Source organism: Danio aesculapii, chromosome 7 (assembly GCF_903798145.1).
Source record: "Danio aesculapii chromosome 7, fDanAes4.1, whole genome shotgun sequence".
Taxonomy (NCBI): domain Eukaryota; kingdom Metazoa; phylum Chordata; class Actinopteri; order Cypriniformes; family Danionidae; genus Danio; species Danio aesculapii.
Genome location: NC_079441.1, coordinates 49,466,335 through 49,494,103, shown reverse-complemented (window position 1 = coordinate 49,494,103; position 27,769 = coordinate 49,466,335). Strand labels below are relative to the sequence as shown.

At 39.3% G+C, this 27,769-nt stretch overlaps 2 protein-coding genes and 1 long non-coding RNA gene across 7 annotated transcripts in view; 2 read left to right on the top strand and 1 right to left on the bottom strand.

Moving 5' to 3' along the window:
* The first annotated feature begins 52 nt into the window (after window positions 1–52).
* vps33b (VPS33B late endosome and lysosome associated) lies at window positions 53–16,923 on the top strand. Its single transcript, XM_056462058.1, has 24 exons — window positions 53–107; window positions 394–507; window positions 582–662; window positions 818–879; window positions 970–1,019; window positions 1,944–2,011; window positions 2,096–2,141; window positions 2,222–2,316; window positions 3,511–3,615; window positions 3,698–3,788; window positions 5,671–5,748; window positions 5,848–5,921; window positions 6,016–6,102; window positions 6,214–6,304; window positions 6,769–6,843; window positions 6,944–7,008; window positions 7,086–7,140; window positions 7,231–7,277; window positions 8,261–8,393; window positions 13,250–13,323; window positions 13,440–13,541; window positions 13,624–13,699; window positions 15,959–16,081; window positions 16,162–16,923. The coding sequence occupies exons 2-24, from the start codon at window positions 412–414 to the stop codon at window positions 16,239–16,241; spliced, it is 1,854 nt and encodes a 617-aa protein (XP_056318033.1). The 5' UTR covers window positions 53–107; window positions 394–411; the 3' UTR covers window positions 16,242–16,923.
* Window positions 13,949–24,461, bottom strand: LOC130232265 (uncharacterized). Its single transcript, XR_008838099.1, has 4 exons — window positions 24,125–24,461; window positions 23,982–24,032; window positions 23,443–23,578; window positions 13,949–15,511 (listed from the first exon to the last, which is right to left on the bottom strand). It is a non-coding gene; the product is annotated as an uncharacterized LOC130232265 (long non-coding RNA).
* The window catches only part of prc1b (protein regulator of cytokinesis 1b), a 22,872-nt gene continuing 13,025 nt past the window's right edge, over window positions 17,923–27,769 (top strand). For 2 of the 5 annotated variants that reach the window (XM_056462057.1, XM_056462053.1), the window contains exons 1-2: window positions 17,923–19,560; window positions 27,630–27,762. In XM_056462057.1, coding sequence (XP_056318032.1) covers window positions 19,445–19,560; window positions 27,630–27,762 — 249 coding nt within the window. In that variant the 5' untranslated portion in view covers window positions 17,923–19,444. Of the gene's footprint in view, window positions 19,561–26,577; window positions 27,065–27,629; window positions 27,763–27,769 lie in introns of those variants that run through there. The other 3 variants (XM_056462056.1, XM_056462055.1, XM_056462054.1) reach the window with 2 other exon arrangements.

The following is a 27,769-nucleotide window of genomic DNA, read 5'->3' as shown; positions in this document are numbered from 1 at the left end:
CACTGAATTGACTTTCCTGTTCGAAAGAACCGATTTTCGGAAATGATTCAGACTTTCACTGAGTCAGTCGTCACATAGCAAACCCACTTCCGGAAAAGGTGTTCGAGGTATTATACGAAATTACTGTATTTTTATTATAAAATAATCAATGAATTTGCATGACTATATTACTGTTATTATCGTGGCTGAATTAGGTTGGGATTTGACGTTCCTGTTTGCTGATAAACACTGTAAATAAAATACTAACATGAGCTGCTGTATGAAAACCAGCCTTATAGTGACATTAACAGAATTGTGACAGGAGCTGTATACTTTCAGCATTCAGTACATGCAACTTCCACAGATAGGAGGGGCAGTAATGCTGTAACACTAATGTTTCACTTGTTTGTCCAGCTGTCAGGATCTGTCCATATGGCACAGACAGAGAGGAGAGATGCTCCTGAGCTGCCCGACTTCTCTTTGCTCAAAAGACTGGCAAGAGACCAGCTTATCTTTCTGCTGGAACAGGTGACCAAAATGTGCTTTTATTGTGTATTGTCGTTTTTAAGTGCCAACATGTATTTTTGTTGTTATTTTTACAGTTGCCAGGGAAGAAGGATTTATTTATTGATGCAGATTTGATGAGCCCTCTTGATCGAATAGCAAATGTCACCATCCTGAAGGTGTGTAACAAGGTTTTGAAAATGATTTGCTGTTTATATAATTTTGCAGAAAGGAACAATACACACACACACACACACACACACACACACACACACACACACACACACACACACACACTAATTATTTAACGTGTAAATCTGATTTTGCCTCGTAGCAACATGAAGTCGACAAACTATACAAAGTTGAGCTTAAGCCAATCGTCAGCAGTTCAGACCAGTAAGTAAATTCAAATGTTTCTTATGGGAAACTGGTTTTGATTGTTCATGGGTTCTTCTTTAAAATATTTATATTCTTTCTTGTGTGCAGGCTGTGCTTCCTCATACGTCCTAGAATACAAACTGTGAAGTGGATTTCAGGTTGGTACTGTTTGGAGTTACATGGCGAATGTTTTTGCTTTTTTAAATTAAATATTTTTCAAATGTGGGCGGCACGGTGGCTCAGTGTTTAGCACTGTCGCCTCACAGCAAGTAGGTTGCTGGTTCGACTCCCGGCCGGGCCAGGTGGCATTTCTGTGTGGCATTAGCATGTTCTCCCTGTATTTTCGTGTGTTTACTCTGGGTGCTCCGGTTTCCCCCACTGTCCAAACACATGTCCTATAGGGGAAATGAGTAAATTAAACTGGCTGTAGTGTGTATGTGTGGATGGAAGAGTGTATGGGTGTTTCCCAGTACTGGGCTGCAGCTGGAAGGGCATCCGCTGTGTAAAATGCTGGATAAGTTTCATTCCGCTGTGGCCACCCCTGATTAATAAAGGGACGAAACCAAAGGAAAATGAATGAATGAATGAATTTTCCAAATGATGGTTAATGGAGGGAAGGACATTTTTACAGTTTTTACTATATGATTTATTTCATTCGGGAGAATAATTTTTGTGTTTGGCTGGAATAAAAGCTGTTTTAATTATTTTAGGACTAATAAGAAGTAATTTTAAAATAAAAATTGGTTACAGAATAAACCACTGTTGTCCAGTGATTTTCCTAATTAACATAACTTGCCTAGTTAACCTAATTAAACCTTTAAATGGGACTTTAAGCTGAATAATAGTATCTTGCAAAAAAACAACAAAAAAAAAGTATTTACTGTTATCATGGCGGAGACAAAATAAATTATTTATTGGGAATTCGGTATTGTTTTGTTTAAAAAATGTATTGAAAAATATTTGAATAATAATGAAAAATTCACAGGAGGACTAATATTTTTGCCTTTAACTGTATGTATTGCATGATTTAAAAAAAGCATTAGGAAGTATAGTTTGATAATTTGTCTTAAATACCTTTCCAGATTTAGTTAATTCAGACAAGGTAGCTGGACGATTCAGAAGATATAAGATCATCTTTACCCCACAAAAGGTAAATAGTACTCTGGCAATCATGTTTAAATGTGCTACATATTTATTTTGATTTCTGACTGGAAGGTTATGAACTTCTTTACAGTTTTATGCCTGTGAGACTGTTCTGGAGGAACAGGGAGTCCATGGAGGCGAGTTAAATATGCTTAGTGTTTCAAGCTTTGTTTTTTAGCTACATTAGACAGACATTAACTATGACACTCTCTCTTAGATGTTACAACCGATGAATGGAATTTCTACATTCTTCCTCTGGATGATGATATCCTCAGCTTAGAGCTGCCAGAGTTCTTCAGAGATAACTTTCTGGTAATGATGTTCTTGATGCCATGTGTGCTAAACAATAACACTTTTTTTGAATTACAATTTGTTACTATTCATAAAAATTCTACTTTTTATTTTTTAATTGTCATGCTATGAACTTATAGAGATAGTTCACCCCAAAATAAATAAGATGTCATCGCTTGTTTAAAACTTATTTGAGTTTCTTTATTCTGTTGAACACAAAAGAAGATATTTTAAATAATGCTGACTGCTGGCACCCATTGACCTCCATAGTACTTTCCTATTATGGACCAGCATTCTTCAAAATATCTTAATTTTGTGTTCAATAGAAAAAAGATACTTGTAAATGTATAAAACAACACATTAAATTCAATTCAAGTTTATTTGTATAGCACGTTTTACAATAATTATTGTTCCAAAGCAGCATTACAAAAGGTGCACATGAGGGAGAATGATGAGGTTATTATCATTTTTGAGTGAGCTATCCCTTTAATGCAGGGGTGCCCAAACGTTTTCTTATGAAGGTCCAAAATCCAAATCTCACTAAGGGCTGTGCGCCATAAGTTAATATAGCAAACTGAATTGCATTAAAGTTGCCATGAGTAATTTATTTTCCTTATATAAAAAAAGAAAACATTGCTTTATGTGAACTAATGCAGTATAATAAATAATAATATAGATATAATGAATGCATTAAAGTTAAAACTAAATAAAATCACATTTATTATAGAATAGAGTTCTATGCCTAATACACAAGTCTAGCTTTTGCATTGATTTGCTCATGATGTTTTGTGCGTTATCCTATATCTGTTTAGAGACAATATTTCCTTTTTTCTTTTTCTTTTAAAATCTGATTAATTTACAACATTTAATTGAAACATTTAATTTCAGTTAACTTTTTTGTAGCTCAACTCAACAATAAAACAAACAAAAAAGGTTACGTTAAATTCAAAATCAAGATCTCTTATAAAGGCATTCCCCCAATACTCCCCATCATTCTCCTTCTCTTCTTAGATGGAATGGTGGGCCAAATCAAAGGTTGCCATGAGCCAACTTTGGCCTGCGGGTCCTAGTTTGGACTTCTTTGCTTAAATCTTTGCTTTTTTGCTGAAGAGAAAATACATGAATAATAACTTATTCTGCTATAACTAACTATAGTATTGTATTTAGCATTTGGGCTTCATACTGTGTGTGAATAATAACATTGTTATTTATAAGGAGGGAGACCAGCGCTGGGTGACCACTGGAGGGGGTGCTTTACATCTTTTACAGTCTGTCTATGGTTCCTTCTCAAAGGTTTATGGGATTGGAAGATGTGCCAAGGTGAGGATTAGTAGCAAAACTTTTTAGTACAGATTTCAGTGGATGAAATGCAGATTTACATGCCGTATGTCTCTTTATGTAGATGGTGTATGAATCCTGGAGGGAACTAATGGAAGAGGGGGAACAGAGAACAAGACAACCTGAATTTGCCAAAGTATTTCTTATTGACAGAGGTCAGTCATTTAAAATTAATTGCATTTGCATTTTTCACACTTTTGGAAAATAGTTTTTTAATGTCAATGTGTCAAAGGTGTAGTGTTCCAATTTGGTGTGCTCATTCCAGTAAACAAAATTAAGTAATATATATGCAGAAACCATAATAAAGGAAAGTGTCTAATTTAATGTTAATAACCCTATTTTCATATACAAAAGTCAAAATATTATATCATCATCACTCTGCGTGACAAAATATGACAAAAATATATAAAAAATTAATCATGCTAATTGTTAGTACACTTTATATGATTAAAGTTAAGTGTTGACAAATAATATTTGTCCGAATTTATGAGAGTGGCAAAGAGTAAACATTTAAATAATCAGTTGGTATTTATGGGCTATTTCACGGTATGAGAGAGTTTATTTCACTGCAAGCATATCTTTCACAATATCGTTTTTTATAAAGGTAGTTATTCCAGAAAATATACAAAAGGGCTTTATATAAAAAATGAGCAAATTGAACAAAATATGACTTTAGATGAACAACAAATCCCACTGTATGTCACATTTCAGTTTATTGTGGACAGAAACTATTAATATAAACATTTCTCAAGAAACATCTTCTCACCGATATGAAATATATGCAGAGTAACGAGAAAAAATGTAAACAATTTAAGGAAATATCAGTTTTCCCTTCAAAAATACAAAATATAAACAATTACAATTATTATATTATACTTCTTGTTGAAAAATATAAAGCAATTGACAACACTGCCAGTCTCCCATGGAGCGTCTTTCTCAGCCTCACACATGCTGCATCTATCTATCACACATGCATGCCCACCTATTTACATCTCATCCTCTGTTTATTTATTCGTCTTTTTTTCGGCTTAGTCCCTTTATTAATCAGGGGTCGCCACAGCAAAATGAACCACCAATTTATCCAGCATATGGTTTATGCAGCGGATGCCCTGCCACCTGCAACCCATTACTGGGAACATCCATACACACTCATTCACATTCATACACTACGGACAATTTAGCTTACCCAATTCACCTACATCGTATGTCTTTGGACTGTGGGGTGAACCAGAACACCCAGAGGAAGCCCATGTGAACACGGGAAGAACATGCAAACTCTTCAAAGAAACACCAACTGACTCAGCCGAGGCTCGAACCAGTGACCTTCTTGCTATGAGGCGGCAGTGCTAACCACTGAGCCACCGTGATTCCCTTTTCATGGTAAACATGGAATGAAATATTTTTTACAGTACACATTGTATTCTGTGGTAACAGTATATATATATGGTAACAGAACCTGGTTTCTATTGTCACCACTGACTTGCTTGGTTTGGGATTTATGGAGCTGTGCATCGATGGATTTGCTCTTCAGTGTTTGGACTTTCAGCAGTGAAAATCAAACCACACTGAACTGAACTAAATTGAACTTCTTCTCTGAAAACTGGACTGACACAGTTTACATTTACTAGCACTTGTATGTTAAGCTGCTTTGACACAATCTACATTGTAAAAGCGCTATAGAAATAAAGATGAATTGAATTGAATTGAATATATAGTTATACTGCCCAGCTCTAGCCCATACTGTGATCATTAAGTAGTCTTTTATTTTGACATCAAATCATTTTTATGAGAATATAAAGACAAGATCGTTTGATATAGAAACTATTCTTACACAATATTAATTTCTACTGGGCGTCTTTTGTAAATCTTGGTAAAACTGTATAGTAATCATTATTCATTTGCTCAGAAAAACTTAAGTTAAACAGGACACATTATGGTGCAGAAATGATTATTTTTTTGACCCAATTACAGTTTGTATAATTGTATTATATGTGTAATGGCAACTTATATCCAGATCTCTGCATTTTGCTCTTTTAGATGTGGATTTTGTTACTCCTCTCTGCTCTCAAGTGGTTTACGAGGGATTGGTGGATGACATTTTCAGAATAAAATGTAGTAAGTAATCAGAATCCATTCACAACATGCTTAACTAAAACATTCTGAAATCTTCAAGTTGATCTCTTGTCATGTGATTTCTGTTAATGTTGCCAATAGGCAGTGTGGAGTTTGGCCCTGACGTCACTTCCTCTGACAAGAGTATCAAAGTGATGCTTAACTCTCAAGATAAAGTAAGAGTCACTCAGATGCCACCATGTTTACCATTAGTTCACCGTGATTAGAAGCAGCTATGTTACAAAACCGTGCTTTGTTTTAACTCATCAGGTGTTCAATGAAATAAGGAATGAACATTTTTCCAATGTGTTTGGCTTTTTAAGTCAGAAGGCCAAAAATCTTCAGACAGCATATGATGTAAGTGTCTGCTAGAGATGGCGTGTGTTTTTTTATAATGCTCAATACCGTAAAAACATTTTAGCATATTATTATTGTGACAATTTAAACAAATGTGTAAAATGTCAACAGAAACGGCGTGGGATGGACATCCAGCAGATGAAGGCATTCGTTGCTGATGAACTAAAAGGACTGAAACAGGAACATCGTCTTCTTAGTCTTCGTAGGTTTTGAATACACTACTATTAAAGATTTCTTAAGGATGCATTAAAATAGTTAAAATGACTGTAAGATAATTTGTGATTTATATGTTAAGGGTCCTGTGCTTTCAAATGTGCATTTTTTATTTGATGTTTAATGCAATTCAACTTAAACATGAAGAGAGGAGCATCAAATTAAAAAGCAAAGCGCATCAAATTAAAAGCAAATGAGAAATGTCTTGAAGGGGGTGGGGCATGTCAGATACTAGAGAGCATTTGATTGGTCAGAAGCTTTAATGAGAAATGAAGTATGATTTATATCTTATATCTATAAATTTATATCTTCTAAACACAAATCTTGTCACTGTTTTGGAGCACACACATATCCTTAAAGCGAACATATTGATAATATTTTTATTTTTTATTTCATGAGACCTTTAAATATGATTAATAATCCTGAAATTATTTTTTTTTTCTCCCGCTACAGATATTGGTGCAAGCGAATCCATAATGAAGAAGAAAACAAAGCAAGATTTCCAGGAGTTGTTGAAAACTGAACATTGTAAGATTTTTCAATTGATATAAGATCATTCTACACAGCACAACCCCATAACTTTTAACACCAATTTATCTATATTTCCTCCCCTTTGTTCATCTGTTAGCATTACTTGAAGGCTTTGAGATCCGGGAATGTATCGCTTACATTGAAGAACATATCAACAGACAGGTATGAGAAATTAAAACTAAACTCTAGTATAATTATGCTACAATAATAGTTATGCTTGCGGAACCTCTGTCTATCAGGTGTCGATGATTGACAGCCTGAGACTCCTTTGTCTGTTGTCTATCACAGAAAATGGTGAGTCTGGTTAACGCATTTATACAAAAACCATGATTTGGATTTATGTCAGAAACTTGTGTTAAATTATTCTATTTATTCCTCCGACAGGCCTTCTGTCCAAAGACTATCGATCTCTAAAAGCTCAGTACCTTCAGGTATGTTGTCATTTTAAAATGTACACTTATGAATTTATTTACATTACTCTTCATGAATTTGCATTATTAATTATTTTTCTAAAAGGGATAGTTCACCCAAAAATCTACATTTCTCACCATTAAATCAAGCTTTTATGAATTTATTTCTTCTGCTAAACACAAAACAAGATATTCTAAAGATTGTAGGATAAAAAACAGCAACTGACTTCCATAGTAGGAACCAATCAAAAAAGTAAAAAAAAATGTTTGGAACAATTAAAGCATGATAAATAATGACAGAATGCAGTCTGAGAATATAACACACTGCTACAAACATAATATATATGAAGAGTTCAGATGCAAAAACCTCTAAGTGCCATCTGACATTTTCTTCTAAAATTAGCATTTTCTCAGGCTACTATGAAAATGTTGAGTAATTTCCTTTTTTGTCAATTATAATATGTTATTTTCATTGCCTTTAATGTGAAATTAGTGAACATAAATATAGGAGTCTCGGAAAAATGCTCATTTTAAAAGAAAATTTCAGATGCACTTAGAGGTTTTTGCATCTGAACTCTTCATATGTAACCCCGTAGCAGATCTAAACACAGGTAGAGCTGGGGTGGGTCTCCGAAATTGCTCCACAGCTTGACAGCGTAAAATTACGTGGAGCATTTAAACTGATGAGGAGCAAGCTCATTGGCTGCTGAGGTGACAGCAACCAAATCTCCTGTGCCATGTAGTTAAAAGATTACTGTGCCATGTAGGAAAATCCTGATCCTGTGCCATGTAGGAAAAGATTAGGTGAACCTATAAACCTGTGTGCACAGAGTTTCATGGCTGAAATTACTCATATAAATCACCAAGGCATATTATGTAAATTTTTTTGCACTGTTCTTGGCAGATGGTATTGGTCATTATTGTGGGATTTTAGCCTCATATATTTGTTTATTACATCAGGCTCTATATCCTCAGTAATGCCGTATGTTGTCTATCTTGTTCAGAGTTATGGTATAGAGCACCTGCTGACGTTTGCAAACCTGAGGCAGCTGGGACTGTTGGAAGAACAGCAAACTGGAGAAACACTGACAGTCATGGAGAGTAAAGTAGGGAAACTTGTCAACGATAAGACTGCAGGTGAGAATGTTGACCAGTTTAATTACTCTGTTTTTCTGTTTTTACACCTGCTATGAAAGGGAGAGTTGAATCAAAGTCGGTCAACATTAACTCGCCTTCGACTTAAATCAGTTTGGGTTTTGATTCTTGTTCTCTTGAACATAGAATAAGATATGTTGAATAACGTTGGAAACTGGGTGAGTAAAAACTGGGTGAGTAAATGTTGGCAGAATTTTCACTTTTGGGTAAACTATTCCATTACAATGTGTTTCTGTCTATATGATCACAAGTGGAAAACACAAAATACAGGTGTAAATGTTTGAGCTTGGCCACTGTAGACCAGTGGTTCCCAAAGTGGAGATCTGAACCCCCTGAAGGGTCATGGGAAAATGAAGGGGGGTCACATGGTGATTTCCAAAAATCTAATTAATTTTATTAAACCAAAAGAATTACCATATTTTATCTATAACCTACTGAAGATAAAAATATCAATTTATAGTTACAGTCTTTCAAATGATCTTTGTCTATTTGATTGAAACCCTTGGGGTGATTACATAATCTTCAAGACACAGCAATAGCATCAGATGCAGCAGATTGATTTTATGGCACCAGGTTAAACTTTCTGGCACATTTACACCCCTCACATTCATAAAAAATAAAATAAATGAAGAATAGACTTGGGTCTATTGGTGTGTGTGCGCCGTTGTATGCAAGGTTTCTATATTTATAGCTACCTCAGAGGATATTGGTAGGAGCGAGTCACTGGCATTGTTATTTTGGGGGTCACAGGCTGAGAAGTTTGGGAAACCCTGCTCTAGACCATCTCTAGAGGTAGTTGAAATTCATCATTCATTCAGACAGAATTTTCTCACTTTTTTTGGCAGGGGATGAGTGATTTATTCATAAAAAAGTCTGCAAGTTTACAGTATACAACATACTTTGTAGAAATTCTGTGAATTAAACCACGCAACCCAAAAGAAATAATAATAATCAAAAGTATAAGAGTCAGCTCTCTATAGAACAAACGTGATTTATTTTTATTTTATTTGACATTTTTCCATTTATGAAGGAAAAGCTTCGTTATGGATGTGACAGTTTTCCGTTATAGATGTGACAGATGTGAAACCTCCACTTGTGTAAATATCAAATATTATAGTTCGAAAACATTGACAGAAACATTCATTCATTCATTCATTTTCTGCCACTTTTCCGGGGCCGGGTCTTGGTGGCAGCAGTCTTAGGTGAGAACCCCAGACACTTTCTCCAGCTCCTCCGGGGATCCCGAGGCGTTCCCAGGCCAGCCGAGAGACATAGTCCCTCAAACGTGTCCTGGGTCTTCCCTGAGGCCTCCTCCCGGTGGGACATGCCGGTAACACCTCCCTAGGTAGGCGTCCTGGAGGCATCCGAAACAGATGCCCGAGCCACCTCAACTGACTTCTCTCGATGTGGAGGAGCAGCGGCTCTACTCCGAGCTCCTCCTGGGTGTCAGAGCTCCTCACCCTATCCATAAGAGTGCGCCGTGCCACCCTTCGAAGGAAAATTTATTTCGGCCGCTTGTATTGGAGATCTTGTCCTTTCGGTCATGACCCAAAGCTCATGACCATAGGTGAGAGTAGGAACAGAGATTGACCGGTAAATCGAGAGCTTTGCCTTTCGGCTCGGCTCCTTCTTCACCACAACAGACCGGTACATCGACCGGATTACTGCTGCTGCTGCACCAATCAGCCTATCAATCTCACGTTCCAAAACCCAGAGGTACTTGAACTCCTCCACCTGAGATAAGGACTTTCCTCCAACCTGGAGATGGCAAACCACCTTCTTTCCAGTGGAGCACCATGGCCTCGTTCTTGAAGGTGCTGATTCTCATCCAAGCCGCGTCACACCCCAGTGCATGCTGAAGGTCCATGTTCAACAGAACAACATCTTCTGCGAATAACAGAGATAAAATCCTGTGGTCCCTGAACCGGAACCCCTCCAGCCCAAGGCTGCGCCTTGAAATTCTGTCCATAAAAATTATGAATAGAATTGATAACAAGGGGCAGCCCTGCCGGAGTCCAACGTGCACTGGAAACAAGTCTGACTTATTGCCGGCAATGCGAACCAGACTCAACAGATCGCCTCTGACCCCATACTCCCCAAGCACCCTCCACAGAATGCCACGTGGGACACAAGTACACAAAACACATGTGGACTGGTTGGGCATACTCCCATGAACCCTCGAGCACCCTGGTGAGGGTATAGAGCTGGTCCAGTGTACCACGGCCCGGACGAAAACTGCATTGTACCTCCTGGATCCTAGGTTCAACCATTGGCCAGATCCTCCTCTCCAGTACCCTGGCATAGACTTTCCCCGGGAGGCTGAGGAGTGTGATCTCCCTAGTTGGAGCACACCCTCGGGTCCCCCTTCTTAAAAATGGTAACCACAACCCCAGTTGCCTAGTCCAGACCTCAATGCGATGTTGTAAAGACCTGTCAGCCATGACAGCCCTCAACATCCAGAGACCTAAGATTGTGAATCTCATCCACCCCTGCTGCTTTGCCACTTCGGAGCTTGCAAACTACTCCAGTGACCTCAGCTTGGGTGATGGGTGAGTCCACCTCTGCATCCCCAGTCTCTGCTTCCTCAATGAAAGACATGTCGGTGGGGTTAAGGAGATCCTCAAAGTATTCCTTCCACCGCCCGACCACATCCCCAGTCAAGGTCAACAACTCCCCACTTCCGCTGTAAACAGTGTCGATGTGGAGCTGCTTTCCTCTCCTGAGGCGCGGGACAGTCGCCAGAATCTCTTTGGGGCTGACTGTTAGTCTTCCTCCATAGTCACCCCGAACTCTTCCCAGGTCCGAGTTTTTGCTTCCGCAACCGCCCGGGCTGCAGGACGCTTGGCCCGTCGAAACCCATCAGCTGTCTCTGGAGTCCTGCAAGCCGTCCAAGCCCTGTAGGACTCCTTTTTCAGCTTGTCGGCATCCTTTACTTCTGGTGTCCCCCACCAGGTTCGTGGATTGCCGACCCGACAGGCACCACAGACCTTACGGTCACAGCTGCTCACGGCCACGTTAACAATGGTGTCGGAGAACATGGACTACTCAGTCTCCATGTTTCCAGCCTCCCTTGAGATCTGGTCAAAGCTTTTCCGGAGGTGAGAGTTGAAAATCCCTCTGACTTGAGGTTCAGCAAGACTTTCCCAGAGGACCCCCACAATATGCTTGGGCTTACCAGGTCTGTCCAGCTTTCCCCCCTGCCAGCGGTCTAACTCACCACCAGGTGGTGATCAGTTGACAACTCTGCCCCTCTCCTTACCCGAGTGTCCAAGACATACGGTCAGAGATCAGATGATACAACCACAAAGTCAATCATTGACCTCCGCCCTTGGTTGTCCTGGTGCCATGTGCACCAGTGGACACCCTTATGCTTGAACATGGTGTTCGTTATGGACAAACTGTGATTAGCACAGAAGTCCAATAACAAAACACCACTTGGGTTCAGATCACGGAGGCCGTTCCTCCCAATCACGCCTCTCCAGGTATGACTGTCATTACCCACGTGGGCATTGAAGTCCCACAGTAGAACAATAGAGTCCTCAGTCTGGGCACCTTCCAGCACCACTCCCAAGGACCCCAAGAAGGCCGGGTACTCTGCACTGGTGTTTGGCCCGTAGGCACAAACCACAGTGGGAGACCTATCCCTGACCCGAAGGCGCAGGGAGGCGACCCTCTCGTTCACTGGGGAAAACTCCCACATATGGCGGCTAAGTTGGGAAGCTATAAGCAAGCCCACACCAGCCCGCCGCCTCTCACCGTGAGCAACTCCAGAGTAGAAGAAAGTCCAGCCCTTCTCAAGAAGTTGAGTTCTAGAGCCCCATCTGTGCATGGAGGTGAGCCCAACTATCTTTAGTCGGTACCGTTCCACCTCCCGCACAAGCTCGGGCTCCTTCCCTCCCTGTGAGGTGACATTCCACGTCCCAAGAGCCAGTTTCTGTGCCTGACGATTGGGTTGTCGTGGTCCTAACCTTCGACGACCACCTGTTCCACAATGCACCGGCCCCTTACAGCTCCCCCTGCAGGTGGTGGGCCTGCGGGATGATGGTCCCACATAGCTCCTTCGGGTTAAGCTGGCCGGGTTCCGTGGGAAAAAAACCCAGCCACCACTCGCATACGAGCCCCAACCCCAGGCCTGGCTCCAGGGTGGGGCCCTGGCTGCACCATACCGGGCGACGTCACAGTCCTTAATGTCATTGTACTCATAAGGGTTTTTGAATCGCACTTAGACTGATCTGTGACCTAAGACCTGTTTGCCTTGTGAGACCCTACCAGAGGCATTAGCCACCGACAACATAGCTCTTAGGATCACTCAGGCACTCAAAACCCTCCACCACGGTAAGGTGGTGGGTTATGCTTATTTTAAGGTTTACGATTTGAACCTAAGCTAAGCACATCTACTGAAAACAAAAAATATTCCTTTTCAAATTATATTGTACAAAAATGCTCCAAACATTTGTGTTTTGGTAATAATGTAACTGCAATAAATACAAAAAAAGTTTGTATAAATAAATATACACATAAATACACACACTTTTTTTCATAAGGAAACAAATCTGAGATTTGTTTTTTGATGAAATCTGTCGGTGTAGATTCTGTGTTGGCCTAAGCAATGTAACATGTTAGTTTTGCTTAAGGTGTTGCAATGAACACTCCCATGAAAGTGGTGCAAAGCATGACAAAATAAGAGAGAAGGGTCTTGATGAAATCCAAACATCAGTGGTCACCCTAGACAAGTGAAAACAGGGCTTTTATTAATCTTTTTCTTGTTCTATTATTTATGAAATTGATCATTATGTGCACATTCACACACTGGAGACTTAGTGATGTTTTCTGTTTAGGGAAGCTGACGGATGCCTTCTCTTCGCTGGCTAAGAAGAGCAATTTCCGAGCTCTGAGTAAAAGACTGGCTCTGGTTAGTTCAAATGTACAGTTTATTAATTACTAAATCATATTACTAAATCACCAAAAATCATATTTTAAAATTATGATCGATAATTTACATCATAGTCATCTAATCTACACATACAGGTGCCAAAGTCTGGTGAGGAATATGACCTTCGCGTTCCACGAGACATGGCTTATATTTTCAGCGGTGCTTACATTCCCCTGAGCTGCAAACTGATTGAACAGGTAACACTTTAGCTGTTAATAGCTGTTATCAAGCTGCCGATCAGCATTTTACAGTGTTTGCTTGTGGCCTGTGCTCCCGCAGGTGCTGGAGAGAGATGGGTGGACAGGCCTGGAGGAGGTCACACGCATGCTGAATGGACAGGACTTTGCTGTAACAGGTTTGAAAAAAGCATTTGCTTAGCATAAAGCTTTAATTATGTTGTTAATGTCCACGTGAAATCTAAAATTACGTTTTTTTGCAAGCACAATTTTATTTGCCTTTAAAATATTTTAGGGGCATCATGGTGGCTTAGTGGTTAGCACAGCAAGAAGGTCACTGGTTCGAGTCCTGACTGGGCCAGTTGGCATTTCTGTGTTAGTGGAGTTTTCATGTTCTCCTCATGCTGGTGTTGTTTTACTCTGGGTGCTCTGGTTTCCTCACAGTCCAAAGACATGCGCTATAGGTGAACTGAATAAACTAAATTGGCCATAGTGTATGTGTGTGTGAATGAGTGCGTATGGATGTTTCCCAGTACTGGGTTGCAGTTGGAAGGGCATGCGCTGTGTAAAACATATGCCAGAATAGTAGGCGGTTCATTCTGCTATGGCGACCTCTAATAAATAAGGGACTAAGCCGAAGGAAAATGAGTGAATGAAATAAATATTTTATTTACATGATGACATTATAGCATATTTACTATAACATGACATAAATAAAAAGAGAAATAAACGAAAGGGACACTATTCCCTCAAATTCCAGAGAAAACATAGTTGTATCAAGTTGTCCCTATGCATTTATAAATGGTATTGAAGATAATTTATAAAATGACACCAAATGCTAATGAACTTAGTCCCAGAGCACAAATAAAGAAGTCATTTTTAATCAAAATCTTAACTACTTGCTTCCTCTCTGTAATGGCAGTCCTTCTCTGATGATGTCTGTTCGATGAATTGGTGAAACATGCATGGCCACGCCCCTCCAGCCATGAGTTTGCTGCGAGTAAAAAATGAGAGGAGGAGCTGACAATAAAACTCTGCCCCTACTCAGGGCCCTCTGCCCCTAAAATATATTAATAATCAACGTTTTGAAAAAACTGTTGTGTTTAGAAATGTATTAATATATTGTACATCTGGCGTGTAGCAGGTTGATGGATGTAGCGAGCAATGTCCGAATGCAGCCAAACAATTAGTTTCTTTAAACCCTCACTGTAAAAAATGCTGGGTTCCACACAATTGCTTTAATTCAGGAATTAAGGTAACTTTTTTAAGCTTTTATGAATGTAAGTGGATTGAACATAAAACAAATAGGTAGTCCCAAAAACAACCTCAAGTATTGTGTTGTTTTAGCTCATTTTATACAGGTAGCGCTATACAAATAAAGGTGAATTGAATTGAATTGAATTGAAGTAGTTTTACAAACAGCAAACGTCAATTTTTGAGTGCTTCAAAACCAAAGGAAACAAGAAAAAGCAAGCTAAAATATATAATAAGCATATATAACAGTGAATCAGACAAAGGCATAGTGAGTAAATTGGATAGCAACATGGTACAGACAATAAACATCCAAGGCAAATTGTAACTAAGGAAAGTGGGGAAAGCTAAACTGACGGGGAGTGGCTGGAATGAAAAAACACAAGGGCAAAACAAACACTAGGACAAGACAGGGACTGTAACAACCTTCCATGTCTTTAACGTCATCAGTTTATTTGCTGTAGTTTAGAAAAATGGTAATAAAATTATGGCAATTTCTCAGTACTTCACAGTTAAACGGAACAAAATCGTCATGATAACTATCAATAATTTGCTGGGCCAGCCTTTGCCTCAAGGACAGCCTCAATGTTCATGCAAAACTTGAACTTCAGTATTTTCTCAAACTTGTTGTAGCAGCTTTCTCAGTTCCTGTTGGTTTGTAGTCCAGTGTATTGGCCTTATTCTTCAATGCGGAAGTGCGTGCGTTTTTGCGATTGTTTTAGAACTTCCGATTCAGCTGCCTATGGGAGAAATGACTAGGAATAATAAACGGCAGAAAACAGTCAAACTACTTACTCTACAAACAAGTCTTTGCATGACAATACAGACAAAGTAGAATATTATAATAAGAAAATATCAGTTTGCAACACCAAGCAGCAAAACGAGCTGTTTTTAACGTCTAAAAAAGAATGGAAGTGAATGAGACCGGAAGTCTCGAGCCAAAATGATTCAAATGGCTGCGCCCACAAGTACGCTGAGAATAAGGTGAATATAGATCGTTTTGAGGTGTAACTTTCACTTACATAAATGATCAGTAATGTCTTGCACCCACTAGCAAAAAATATTTTAAAAAGATATAGAAAAAGATCTCTGTATATTTTTAGTTTCTAATTAATATAAATATTTAATTTCTTAAATTTTCTATTAAGCCTACATTCCCCTCTTATTTGCTCCTCTTGTATTTTCAGGTGGCAGCAGTAGTTCAGAAGCCAGGAACAAAAGTAATGGTCAAAGGATCATCCTAGTAATGTTCCTTGGTGGCTGCACTTACTCCGAGATCTCCGCACTCCGGTTTCTTGGCAAGGAAAGAGGTAAAATACTGAAGAAAGATTTTTTTTGTGTTTTGATGGTTACTTAACTGTGTGATTAATAAAAAACTGTGCACTTTAAGGTTGCAGATTCATAGTGCTCACGACAGCCATCACCAACAGTGGACGGCTTCTGGAAGCTTTACTGGATAACCATGTTTGAGTCGACATTCCACAAGAGGACGCTTTATGACCAATTTCACTGAGCACGAAGGACAGAATACGTCCTGACTGTCTTTGACATCAGAATCACTTCTAAACACAAATTATTGTGATGAAAAATAACATGAAAAATCTGCTATCGTTTGTCACCTCATGTCATTCCAAACTTGTTTTAAAGGATAGTTCACCCACAAATGACCATTCTGTCATTGTTTACTCACCCTTGTCTTGTTCCAAACCAGTTTTTTGTTCTGTTGAGGGAAAAAATACTGTGGAAGTCAATGGTTACCGGTTTTCAACATTCTTCAAAATATCTTCTTTTATGTTCAACAGAACAAAATATTTAAACTAGTATAGAAGTCAATTGTGACAGAATTTAAATTGAACATCTCATTAACGGTGTTTCTTCCACAGAACATACAATCTGAAATTTTGTTGAATGTTTGACTAGAAAACAGCTCTTAATATATATAGTTTTGACGTTGAGTAAATAATGACAGGATTGGCATTTATGGGTGAACAACTATCCCTTTAATCGTCCACACATGTGTCATCTAAATTTATGAACAGAGAAGTGTCAAATGTGATACAATACTGCACTTTCTAAAAATGTTTGTACTCTGTTCATAGTGTGGTGATTCAAGACTGAACAATAAAGTTACTGCTGTAAGCTGTGACATTTATCTCTGGTTAGCTATTATTGAGAACACAGTGAAGTGGCTCAGTGCCCTTATTTATTTATGAGTATCTTTTAAAGTTAAACTTAATTTGTTTATTTTATTTTCCAAATACATGATGAAACAGTAATCTGATTTCTGTCATTGCCCTGATAAGAATGAACCATGATTATTAGTTCTATAGGTTGTTTTCACATGACGTCATTGATGGCACGCGGAATTCAGATGGAGGGCAGGAAGTGATTCCTCTACATAGGAATCGCTATCAGAACATCAAAATGTTTCTGTTTATGTTGTTTATAATTATTAAAATCAGCCAAAATGATAAATGCCAAACAGCTTTTATAGACTTTCAAAAATTTTTGCTCCTAAAGCGGGGAAAGTTTAAGAAACTGGCTGACAAATGGAAGAAAAGGCAGCATGTAATAAACTTTTTTCAATACATCCATGTGCTCAAACTTTTCTTGAACATGTGTATAAATATGTTCATGTGTTATATAAAAAAAGCATTTCAGATACATTTTCAACAATGCTCTTGTAAGTCTCCTTCTTCTGCCTGTTGTGGTTCCATTACCTACAATTTAAATTACTGCCACTAAGAAGACATCTAACAATCTATGCCCACCTCCACCCCCTTCCTCTCGGAAGGACATCTATCTATGCACTTATCCTTCTGCCTTTAAAGGATATACCTGATCATCAGTTTCCAGTCATTGCAGAGGTGTGTGATTCCTATTTTGCTCCACATACTGAACTCCAGTCTGTAAAAGGCTAAGAAAGGACTAACAGAGCTCTACATGCTTGCTGAGCTCCATCAATGCACAAGCTGTTCCCCTTCAGTGGAAACTATGACCTGTGTCTATCGACACTGGGAGTTCGAAGTAAAAAAATGGGCCAATGAATGTCTGAGTTGGCAGAGCCCAGCTCTGCAGGTGTTGGTGATTAATCATTAGTAGAGTATATAACCACCACATGCTGAACGAGCCATTAGACTTCAGAGTCTCACGAGAGACTGAAGAGAACCTTCTGTTAAGCTGTCTTCCAGAAGGAAAGTAGTATTCCATCCATTCCGGGTGATGACGCATATAGTGGCGGCTGAACTGGGTCTACTTGCCGTCCCCTGGGCATTTCACTGGTGGCTAAAATAGCAGTTTGAACAGTTTCTCCCTGCTTGTCAGTTAGCACTCGGGCAGGCCTCAGGGTCACAGTGGGGGCTTATCCGACACCTTCGGGCCTGCGGACTCCTCACTACTCGACTGTGTGCTCCGTCCAAGCTTCAAGTGAGTGTATCGGTGCATCCCCCGAGATGGCTGCACTCTTACTTGATGACACTGAGGACCAGATGTCCATCACTACATCAAGGGGTGGGTTGACATGTTCTGATGATAGTCTGAACCCGCTACCGCCCTCCGGGGATTGTGAGTGAGGTCTCGGACCTGGAATCAGACATGTTGGCCACGCTATCCTGGGCTGCTTCGGTGGTGGGACTGGAGATGGCTTGTCCCCCAGTTCCACCACCAATTAGACTGGTGTTATGTGGGGGAGAAGAAGAGTGTCAAACCCTCATCCCCTTCTTTCGAGAGATGCACAGTGAGCTCACGCAGACATGAAGGGCACCTTTTTCTGCCTGGTCCTCATGCGCTTCCAACCTCACCACCCTTGATGGCGGAGCAGCCAGGGGGTACGAAGCGATTCCCCAGGAGGAGATTGCTATTTTGGTCAATCTTTGCCCGCAAGGCGCCGCCAGCTGGAGTGGTCTGCCTAGACTCCTGTCCAAGGCATGTAAACTATCTGAGTTTCTCATGGCCAAATCTACTCAGCTGTGGGCCAGGCCACCTCTGCCTTGCATGCTATAGCCACTTATCAATGCTTCCAGGCGCAGAAGCTGGCTGAGCTGCATGAGGGTGGTTCCTCTCGAGGCTTAATGCTTAATACTATCTCATGACCACCAAGTCGGCCGTTCCTGCCCTGGGGAGGACGATGGCACCACTAGTGGTCCAGGTACACCTCTGGCTTAACCTGGCTGATATGTAAAACGTTAACAAATTTTGCTTTCTTAATGCACCCATTTCCCAGTCAGGCCTATTCGGTGACACCGTCTGAGACTTTACCCAGGAGTTCTTGGCAGTGAAGTGTGATGGGTCATCCATCAGCAGGCTCAGAAAACTGCTCTTCTCGCCACCCCATCCACATCCCCCCACTGCTGAGGGAGCCCACCTGTGGCACCAAGACCTGATCCGCCTCCGCAGCCTGCTCCACTGGCTAAGCGACAACGACAAGCCCCCCCAGGCTGGAGATACTCCCGCCTCAGGGTGCTGTTAATTCTGGTAAGAAGACTGCGAAGCGTCCTTGAGATGGGGCACCCATGGAAGAGGGGAGCTGCTCTTTTCCCGGTGGAGAGCTGGGACCAACATCAACAACAAAAACATCTCACTGCTGGCCTCCGGACCGGTTGTAACCACATTTTCAATAAAAAAGCAATTTTCTTTCTCTCAGGGTATGCAAGTCCAAGCCCTGCCAGTCTGTGATGCGCCGCCTTTCAGCTCACAGTGCCGGTGCATATTGCCACAGGCTCCAAGGGTGCAAGAGGACAGACAACTTTTTCTCTCTCCTCCAGCCTATTCGCAGGATCCAGGGAGGTAGGTAAGTGACAAACTCTTATTTTCAGCTTTTCCCAGTGACCCTCCTCTTTCTAGGGTGAGCTCTTTCCTCCCAAGCTGCCCCACTGCTAGCACGTTAGTGTTTGCTCCGATGATGTTCCTTCAGTTCACCAAACGGCCTCCCAAGTTCACGGGTGTGCATTTCATAAAGGTCAGCCCCGTTATGAAGGGATTGGTTTGCTGCTATAGACCTGATGGATGCATACTGTCATGTTTCCATGCCACTGATTGTTTTTTCGGTTTGCGTTCGAAAGCATGGCAGTACACTATCCTCCCCTTCGGGAATTTTCTGTCTCACAGGTTTTCACCAAGCTCATGGAGGGTGCACCCTTGCGCCTCTTCGGCTTGTGGGTATCCACATACTCAATTATCTCGATGGCTTGCTTATTATGGCTGAATCAGTGTAACCTAAAATTAAATGTTTCGAAAAGAGCTTGCATGTACTTCTCTAAAGGACATGGTGTTGATACAAAACAGGATTTTATTATCTCAGGAGAGAAAGTTCAAGTTGTCTAAAAGTTTAAACACCTATGGGTTTATCTGGACTCCTGTCTTGGTATTAAAACACACATAAAAAAGGTGTTTAAAAAGGTAAAATTAAATTTAGTTCATTTTATGTTTATTAGAAATTCTTTATCAAATAAGGCTGCAAAATTTATTTAAATTCTATGATCCTCTCTCATATCAATTATTGTCTGATAAGTTGGTCTAACACAAAGGTTTGAGGATCTACACAGTGACGGTGACGTATATCAACATTATGGGCAGTCTATGTTCCCGCCACATGTCTCAGCTCGCTAGCCATCTGCTGCTCTGGAGTCATACATGGTTGAAATTATTGCGTGCCATTCACATCAACTGTGCAGCCAATGCATTCTCATGGCAGCTGACATCTCAAGGAGAATGCAGACACCACTCTGGTGCGGTCCAGTTGATATGGGAGCACTTTGGGGAAGCCCAGGTCAACCTTCTGCTTCTCCTGAAAACACCCATTGACAGTTTTTTTATTCCCTGACTGAGGCCGCTCTTGCAACCATGCGCTGGCCCCTGGGCATGTGCAAATATTGGCCCGTTTTCACTGAGTGGTACTGTACGGTTCGGAACCGTACCGTACCACTTTTTCAGCACCCTTTCGAAAGGGTACCAAACACGAGAAAGGGTACCAAAAGGCGGAGCTAGATGCACAGCTCAACGCTTTTGGTTTACAGAGATACGTCATTCGCTTACGCAACAAGCCAGAATGAAAACAAAAACCCACCATGTTTGAAATACACAGCGAGAGATTACAGCGGAATGATATATACATATAATAATGAGCCATGGTCGATCCGGGCTCAAACAAACCTTGTCGTCGTCTTGATGAACAGCCACAATGTCAAAAAGAAGAGCAGATTTACCCTGTGCTCCGTAGTTTTTACGAGCCAGTCTGATGCTCTTGGACTAATATGAACTCAGAAAGATGGAATTGCTCTCTAACAGAGGCAACATATGCTGCTGAAGATTAAAGACATAGATGAGAAGTCTGCTCTGACTGTGGGCTATATTTCCTGTCCTTTTTTAATTTAAGTAAGCACTAAATGTCTGTTGTGTGTAGTTTATCTGTAATTGCTAACATATCGGGGACTGTAAGGGTCTGTATGTGTTCATATATGTTCATTTTTTTATTTATGTTATATAATTGCAGACGTTACAGTAGGCTATTTCGCACTGTCATTGATCTGCCGTTGTAATCAACTCATGTTCATAGTAAAGTTAGTAATAAACATTTATACAGAAGTATTTATGTGTATGAAGCATCTGTTTTGTGAGAAGTGCTTCTCATATGATATGTGAGCGACCCGTACAGCTTTACTGTAGACATTTTCTCGAGCGAAAATGACATCGACTGAAACTTTTATTCAGGCCCTGAAGTGGATTCTATTCACTGAGTGGTGTACTTCTTGCAGAGAAGATCCCCGGACTTGCCAAATTAGTGTTGTGTTATCCTTGTTTTGGATAAGGTGGAGCATAGGCTGTCACCCTCCACACTAAAGGTCTACATTGCAGCCATCTCCACTCCATGATGCAGTTGATGGCAGCACGCTCAAAAACATCACCTAATTATCTGGTTCCTCAAAGGTGCGAGGCAATTAAATCCATCCTGCACCCCTCTCATGCCCTCTTGGCATTTCTCTGTAGAGAGATCTGTTTGAGCGACTCGACTCAGTATCCTTAAAAATTCTGTACATAAAGACTGGTTGCATTGTCATCGATCAGGGGTTGGGGATCTGGAGGCATGCTCAGCAAATCATGCATGGAATTCAGGCCGGCCTACTCTCACATTATTCTGAGCAGATCTTTATCTGTTATGGTGGTTGGCAGAAGGGAAGTACAATGACCTAGTACGATGGCTGGTATGTCTGCTTGGTCTACCCACGTGCTGGGGATCAGTGCCAGCTATGCCTGATCTCCATTGGTGATCCCATACAGTAATGAAGTGAACCTGTGTCTTCCCTACACACTATCCAGCTTATCATATGTAGCACTCCCCGTGGATAGGGCTAGCCCATAAGTTCATATTGTAACCAAGTCTCCCCTTAGGTAGCAGGTGGCATCCGCAGCATCCTTCCCTTTTGGGACTGGCACGCTTTTCCAACGTACTGTCGTATCTTTAAAATCCCTAGACTACACCTAGCTAGGTAAACAGCATATTTATGACCCCCAATTATTTCTAAATTCTGGTAATTATAGGGCCTTGGAGACCTCGGTAGATGCTTTTGCACTTACACTATGCTGTTACACAAAATTCATGGAAGGGGTGTGATGGGCTCAGCTGCCTTGGCATTTTCCATACACACTCCCAAAGTGACGGTAAACACGCATCATAGTTCCCACTGAAGGGGAACATACTTGTTATGAAGGTGACCCACGGCCCCCGAAGATAGGAATGCATTCATGTGGTCTCCAGCTGATAGCAGAGTGTTTGGCTCTTTAGCGGGAAAAGTCTAGGGACTTGCTCTGTGTGCGAAGGTTATGTACTCTACTAATGATTAATCACTCATAGGCATTCATTGGGCCGTTTTCTAAATCCCAAAGTGTCGGTAGACACGTCTTCATTTCCATCTTTGGGGAACATGGGTTATGTTCATAAGATGGGTTGTGTTCTTCAGATAAATATCCACCAATTCTCAAGTGAGTTTCCTTCTTTTGCATTTTGTGTGTCCATTACTTGAAAAAGAAACACCTACCACAAACAAGACATCTATCTATTTAACCCCACCTCCACCCCCTTACTCTTGGAAGGACATCTATTTACCCATCCATGCAGGAATTACCTAACCTGAGCATAAGTTTACAGTCACTGCTGGGGTGTGATTTACATTTCTCCACATGTAAACAAGACTAACAAAGTTCTACTTGCAGGCAGATTTCCAGCAATAAACAAAGTGTTTTCTGGTGCTCTGTAGATAAATCTCTACCGATGCTCTTTCTTCTGCCTGTTGTGAGTCAATTACTTGAAAAAAAATCACCTGCCACAAACAAGATATCTAGCTAACAATCTAAGCCCACCTCCTTACTCTTGGAAAGGCATCTGTTCATCTATCCATTCATCAATCAATCCAGAAAATACCTAACCAGACCATCAGTTTCCAGTCATTCCTGAGGTGTGATTCCCATTTCTCCACATGCCTCAGCCTAATCTGTAAAAGACAAAAACAGGACTAACAGAGTTCTACATGGTGGCTGAACTCCAGCAATAAACAAAGTGTTCTCCAGTGTTCTTCAGAAAAATCTCCACTGATGCTCTTGTGGGGGTCCTTCTTCTGCATGTTGTGGTTCCAATCTACAATTTAAATGAGAAGGACATCTAATAATCTATGCCCACCTCCACCCCCTTCCTCTTGAAAGGACATCCATCTATGCACCCATCCTTCTGCTTTTGAAGGACATTCCTGATCATCCATTTCCAGTCATTGCAGAGGTGTGTGATTCCTATTTTTCTCCACATGCTGCACTCCAGTCTGTAAAAGACAAAGACAGGACTAACAGAGCTCTACATGTTTGCTGAGCTCCAGCAATGCACAAGCTGTTCTACAGTGTTCTTCAGATAAATCTCCACCAATGCTCTTATGAGTTTCCTTCTTCTGTCTGTTGTGTGTCCATTACTTGTTTGTAATGTATTACCCTAGTTTCTCTACTCCACTCTGTAAATGACAAAGACAACATCAATACAACTCTACCTGCTTATTCAATACTATCTATCTATCTATCTATCTATCTATCTATCTATCTATCTATCTATCTATCTATCTATCTATCTATCTATCTATCTATCTATCTATCTATCTATCTGAAGAAAATACCCAACCATCACTTAGTATATAAAAATTAAAGTATATAATTTTAAATTATGATGTACAGTACTTGTCATTACTGAGGTGTGTTTCCCTGTTTCTCCACATGCTCCATGCCAATCTGCCAAAGAGAAAGATATCAAGTCTTTAATTGATCTCAATACATTTCTTTGGAAACTAACTACCTTGTTTAGTCTGTTCAAGCAGTTCTACCTGTTTGCTGAGCTCCAGGTCTTTAAGTATATATACACTGTTCCCCTTGTGAGTCTCCTTCTTCTGCTCTACTCCAACCTGCAAAAGACAAAGGCCAGCACCAACAGAGCCCTCCCTGTTTCAGATAAATGTCCATCGATACTCTTGTGAGTCTCCCTCTTCTGGCTGCTCTCTCTCCATTACCTGAAAAAGAAAAACCTGACAAAGACAAGGCTTATCTAACTATCTATATCAATCACCACCCGCTTCATCCTGGAAGGATTTTAAAAAAAAAAATTCCTGACCATCAATTTTCAGTCATTGCTGAGGTGTGTGATTCCCTTTTTTCTCCATGTGGTCCATTCCAATCTGCAAAATACAATAGAAAGATATCAAGTCATTAATTCATCTTAATACTATTCTTTGGAAGTTTCATCTACCATTGTCTCCAGTCTGGTTCTGTTCTAACACTAACAAATAACATTTCACAGGTATAAATAAATACTCTACAAGATGACAATCTATAAACTTACAATAGATAAATGTGTTACAATAATTAGTAAAACTGTAAATAGAATAAATAACAATACAAAGCTACAAATGTTGAACAGGCTGACAGCATAAATTACAAATAAATAATACAACAGCCAGACAATCTATCTGACAATAGACTTACGATTATATTCAATATGTGTTAAAGCTGAGAGCATACAAATACATTATAACAACAGATTAATTTATCTGACGATACAGCAAATAACAATCTGCAAATGTTAAACAAGATATCAATATACAAATGAAGCATACAAACAAACAAAGATTTTCTATCTATGGGTCTACCAACCTGACAACATATCAAATGGCATTCTACGATTACAAAAAGGCTACTAAAGAAGATAACAATACACAAACTAGAATAAGATATATATATATATATATATATATATATATATATATATATATATATATATATATATATATATATATAAATATATATATATTCAAAATGCTAAAATTGACAAGTCTACAATATATATAACATTCAGTAACGTTACAATCTACAGTCTAACCGAGATACGTGTAAAAACTAATATAATAATCTGAAACGACATAACCGAGAGAAATATTAAAATCTTTAGTGTCATTCAGCAAAAGCACGTCGAAACAACCATATATAATAACCTAAAATTATAGTTTTAGACAGATCTTTCCTTACCGCCAATGTCCGCGATGGTCAGACACTTAATGCAGTTTCTCTCCGTCATCGGACGCTTTTAGAACATTCTTTTTCAGAATGCCACGGACTATGGTTACCACAGCAACGCCACCGCCATATTCAATCATCTTAAAGGTCCAGTGCGCGATTTCTGTGAAGCACTGTAGATTATAATAATAATAATTCTGTAAAAGATTTGGGTCTCTGTAACGTTATGTTTTGAGTATTTAAATAATAGCAACTTTGATTCTTAAGATGACTAACTTTTGTATGTTTATATGCATTTATACGTCTTTTCAGGAATATAGTAAATTAGTCTGTGTAATCTCTAAAAAATAAAATATAGTTTAGTACAAACATGGGTTTAAACAAAGGTTTATCATGTTGTTATATTTTTAATTATAGGCTATTGCTGTTGTTTTATCAAATGTACAGAAAATGTATTTTGACAGTATTCATCAGTGTAAACTGCATTCATTTTATTATAAAATAAGATTGCAAAGGTGTATTTTTCATTTCATGCAGTTTTACCATTTCATTTTTGTATCTGGAAATGATTATTTGTTTGTGCTGAATCACTGTTGTTCGTTTGTCATTTCCTTTTTCTGTTAAGAATATATCAGCCTTTATGTGTCATTTATAAGAGATTTACAAAAAATAATCCTCACTGAATACACAATGCATGAATAATCCTCCCTCAAAACAGTAGGAATAAAGCACACACAGTAACTTCCCTCCTGAAACATAAGATTTCTTTCATGTTTTTTTAAGAAAATTACTCTGTTCATCAAGGTGGCATTTATTAAACGTAAATTTAAAAAATATATATTTATTATATACCTAATTAACTGCTTTCTTATTGTATGTTGTTTCAAATGAAAATATTACTACAGTCATTACTGCTTTTATTACCATTAATAATATTAATAAAAATTATTATTATTAGAGTGATTACTGAAGAATCATGTAACTGAAGACTGGAGTAATGAAGCTGAAAATTACAATTATATATAAAATTACAATAATACACACGTGATTGCAAACAACCTATGTTTTTAACTATTTCTATTATACTATTATTATTATTATTATTATTTTACAACAGTTTTACTACAAATATAATAGTTTAGTGATTCTATACTGAATTTGTTACTGTGTTTTAACTACAGTAATCGTGTTTTTTGCTATTGCTTTATGTTATTGCCATTGCAGAAATGGCGATTACGATGGCAGAATATAGTGTAAAAAATGTGTTTGTTTGCCAGTAAAAAAGTTATATTATATTAAGACTTACATTTATAAAAACACAATAAGTACGTGGTATTTTCGCGTTTTAAAAAATTGATATTAACGATAAAGGTATGCTTAAGATTGTGATAAAAAATATATATACTTTACATTTTTTACCCAACACTGTTGTTTGTAGGAAGCCCGTTGTTTGTTGTAAGAAAAATAAAATCAGGTGTGGTCAGTTGAAAATGGTTCTGAGGTCATGGTGGAACAATCCCTGCCTGTTTGACACATTCTCGCGCGTGCGCAGAAAGAGCTCTAAACAGCCAATCAGACGAGCGCTGCTGTTTTGATGCATGTTTTGAACTATATTTTACAGTCTATGGTTTTGAATCAGACAGAAACGGTTGCGCGCACGATCGCAGTGCAAGGACTGTAATAAGGCTAATATTTCTTCATAAAACACAAATAAACAAGCGAAAAGCCTTGAGCTGAGGTTTTATGATGAGGAAGAGGTGAGTGCGTTTACCGATTCGTTATAATTTCCTGGTGTTTGTCTACGAGGTCTTAGATTTGAAAATAGTGTATCATTTGATTATCATGTAAGTTAAAGTTACGTAGTTTGCTTGGTGCTTGTTTTGGAAATGACTGACATTGTATGTTAACCCACACAAATTAGATGGGATTAGATTTGGCTAGGTATTGCTATGACAGATAGTAAATAGCAGATGTTTTAACGTTAGCTCATTTGACTTTGCTTCGTACAGTGTGGATGGGCGAGTCTCAACATATATGCGTGTGTGTGTGTGTGTGTATTTACTACTGCTCTAGCACTATACTATTACATATTGCTAAAGCAGTAGTTCATGGGTAACGTTATTCAAACTATTCATTACATTTCTAACCACCAGCAATTACATAAATCATTTTTGTTGAGTGTATATCAATAGAAATGATTTAGTAATTTATAAATTTCATCAATTTGCAATGACACTTGTTAAGGGATAACCACATACCTTGTCCAGTCAATGGATGATTTTCAACAATGTATCATATCTGTTGTTGTGTTCATGATTTTAGTGAGGTGATTGCTGCAGAGTCAGTGGCATGTCTGAATAAAGCTCTCTGCCATTTGAAAGACATTTGGGAGGAGATTGGCATCCCTGAGGATCAGCGGTTAGAAAGAACAAATGTGGTTAAGAATCATGTCAAAGTGAGTG

Bases quoted from the DNA above. Each gene is read 5' to 3' on its own strand.
- vps33b (XM_056462058.1), top strand. From the start codon at position 412: ATGGCACAGACAGAGAGGAGAGATGCTCCTGAGCTGCCCGACTTCTCT. The intron at 880-969 runs GTAAGTAAATTC...TCTTGTGTGCAG, and splicing joins ATCGTCAGCAGTTCAGACCA to GCTGTGCTTCCTCATACGTC. The intron at 3,616-3,697 runs GTGAGGATTAGT...CTCTTTATGTAG, and splicing joins GGATTGGAAGATGTGCCAAG to ATGGTGTATGAATCCTGGAG.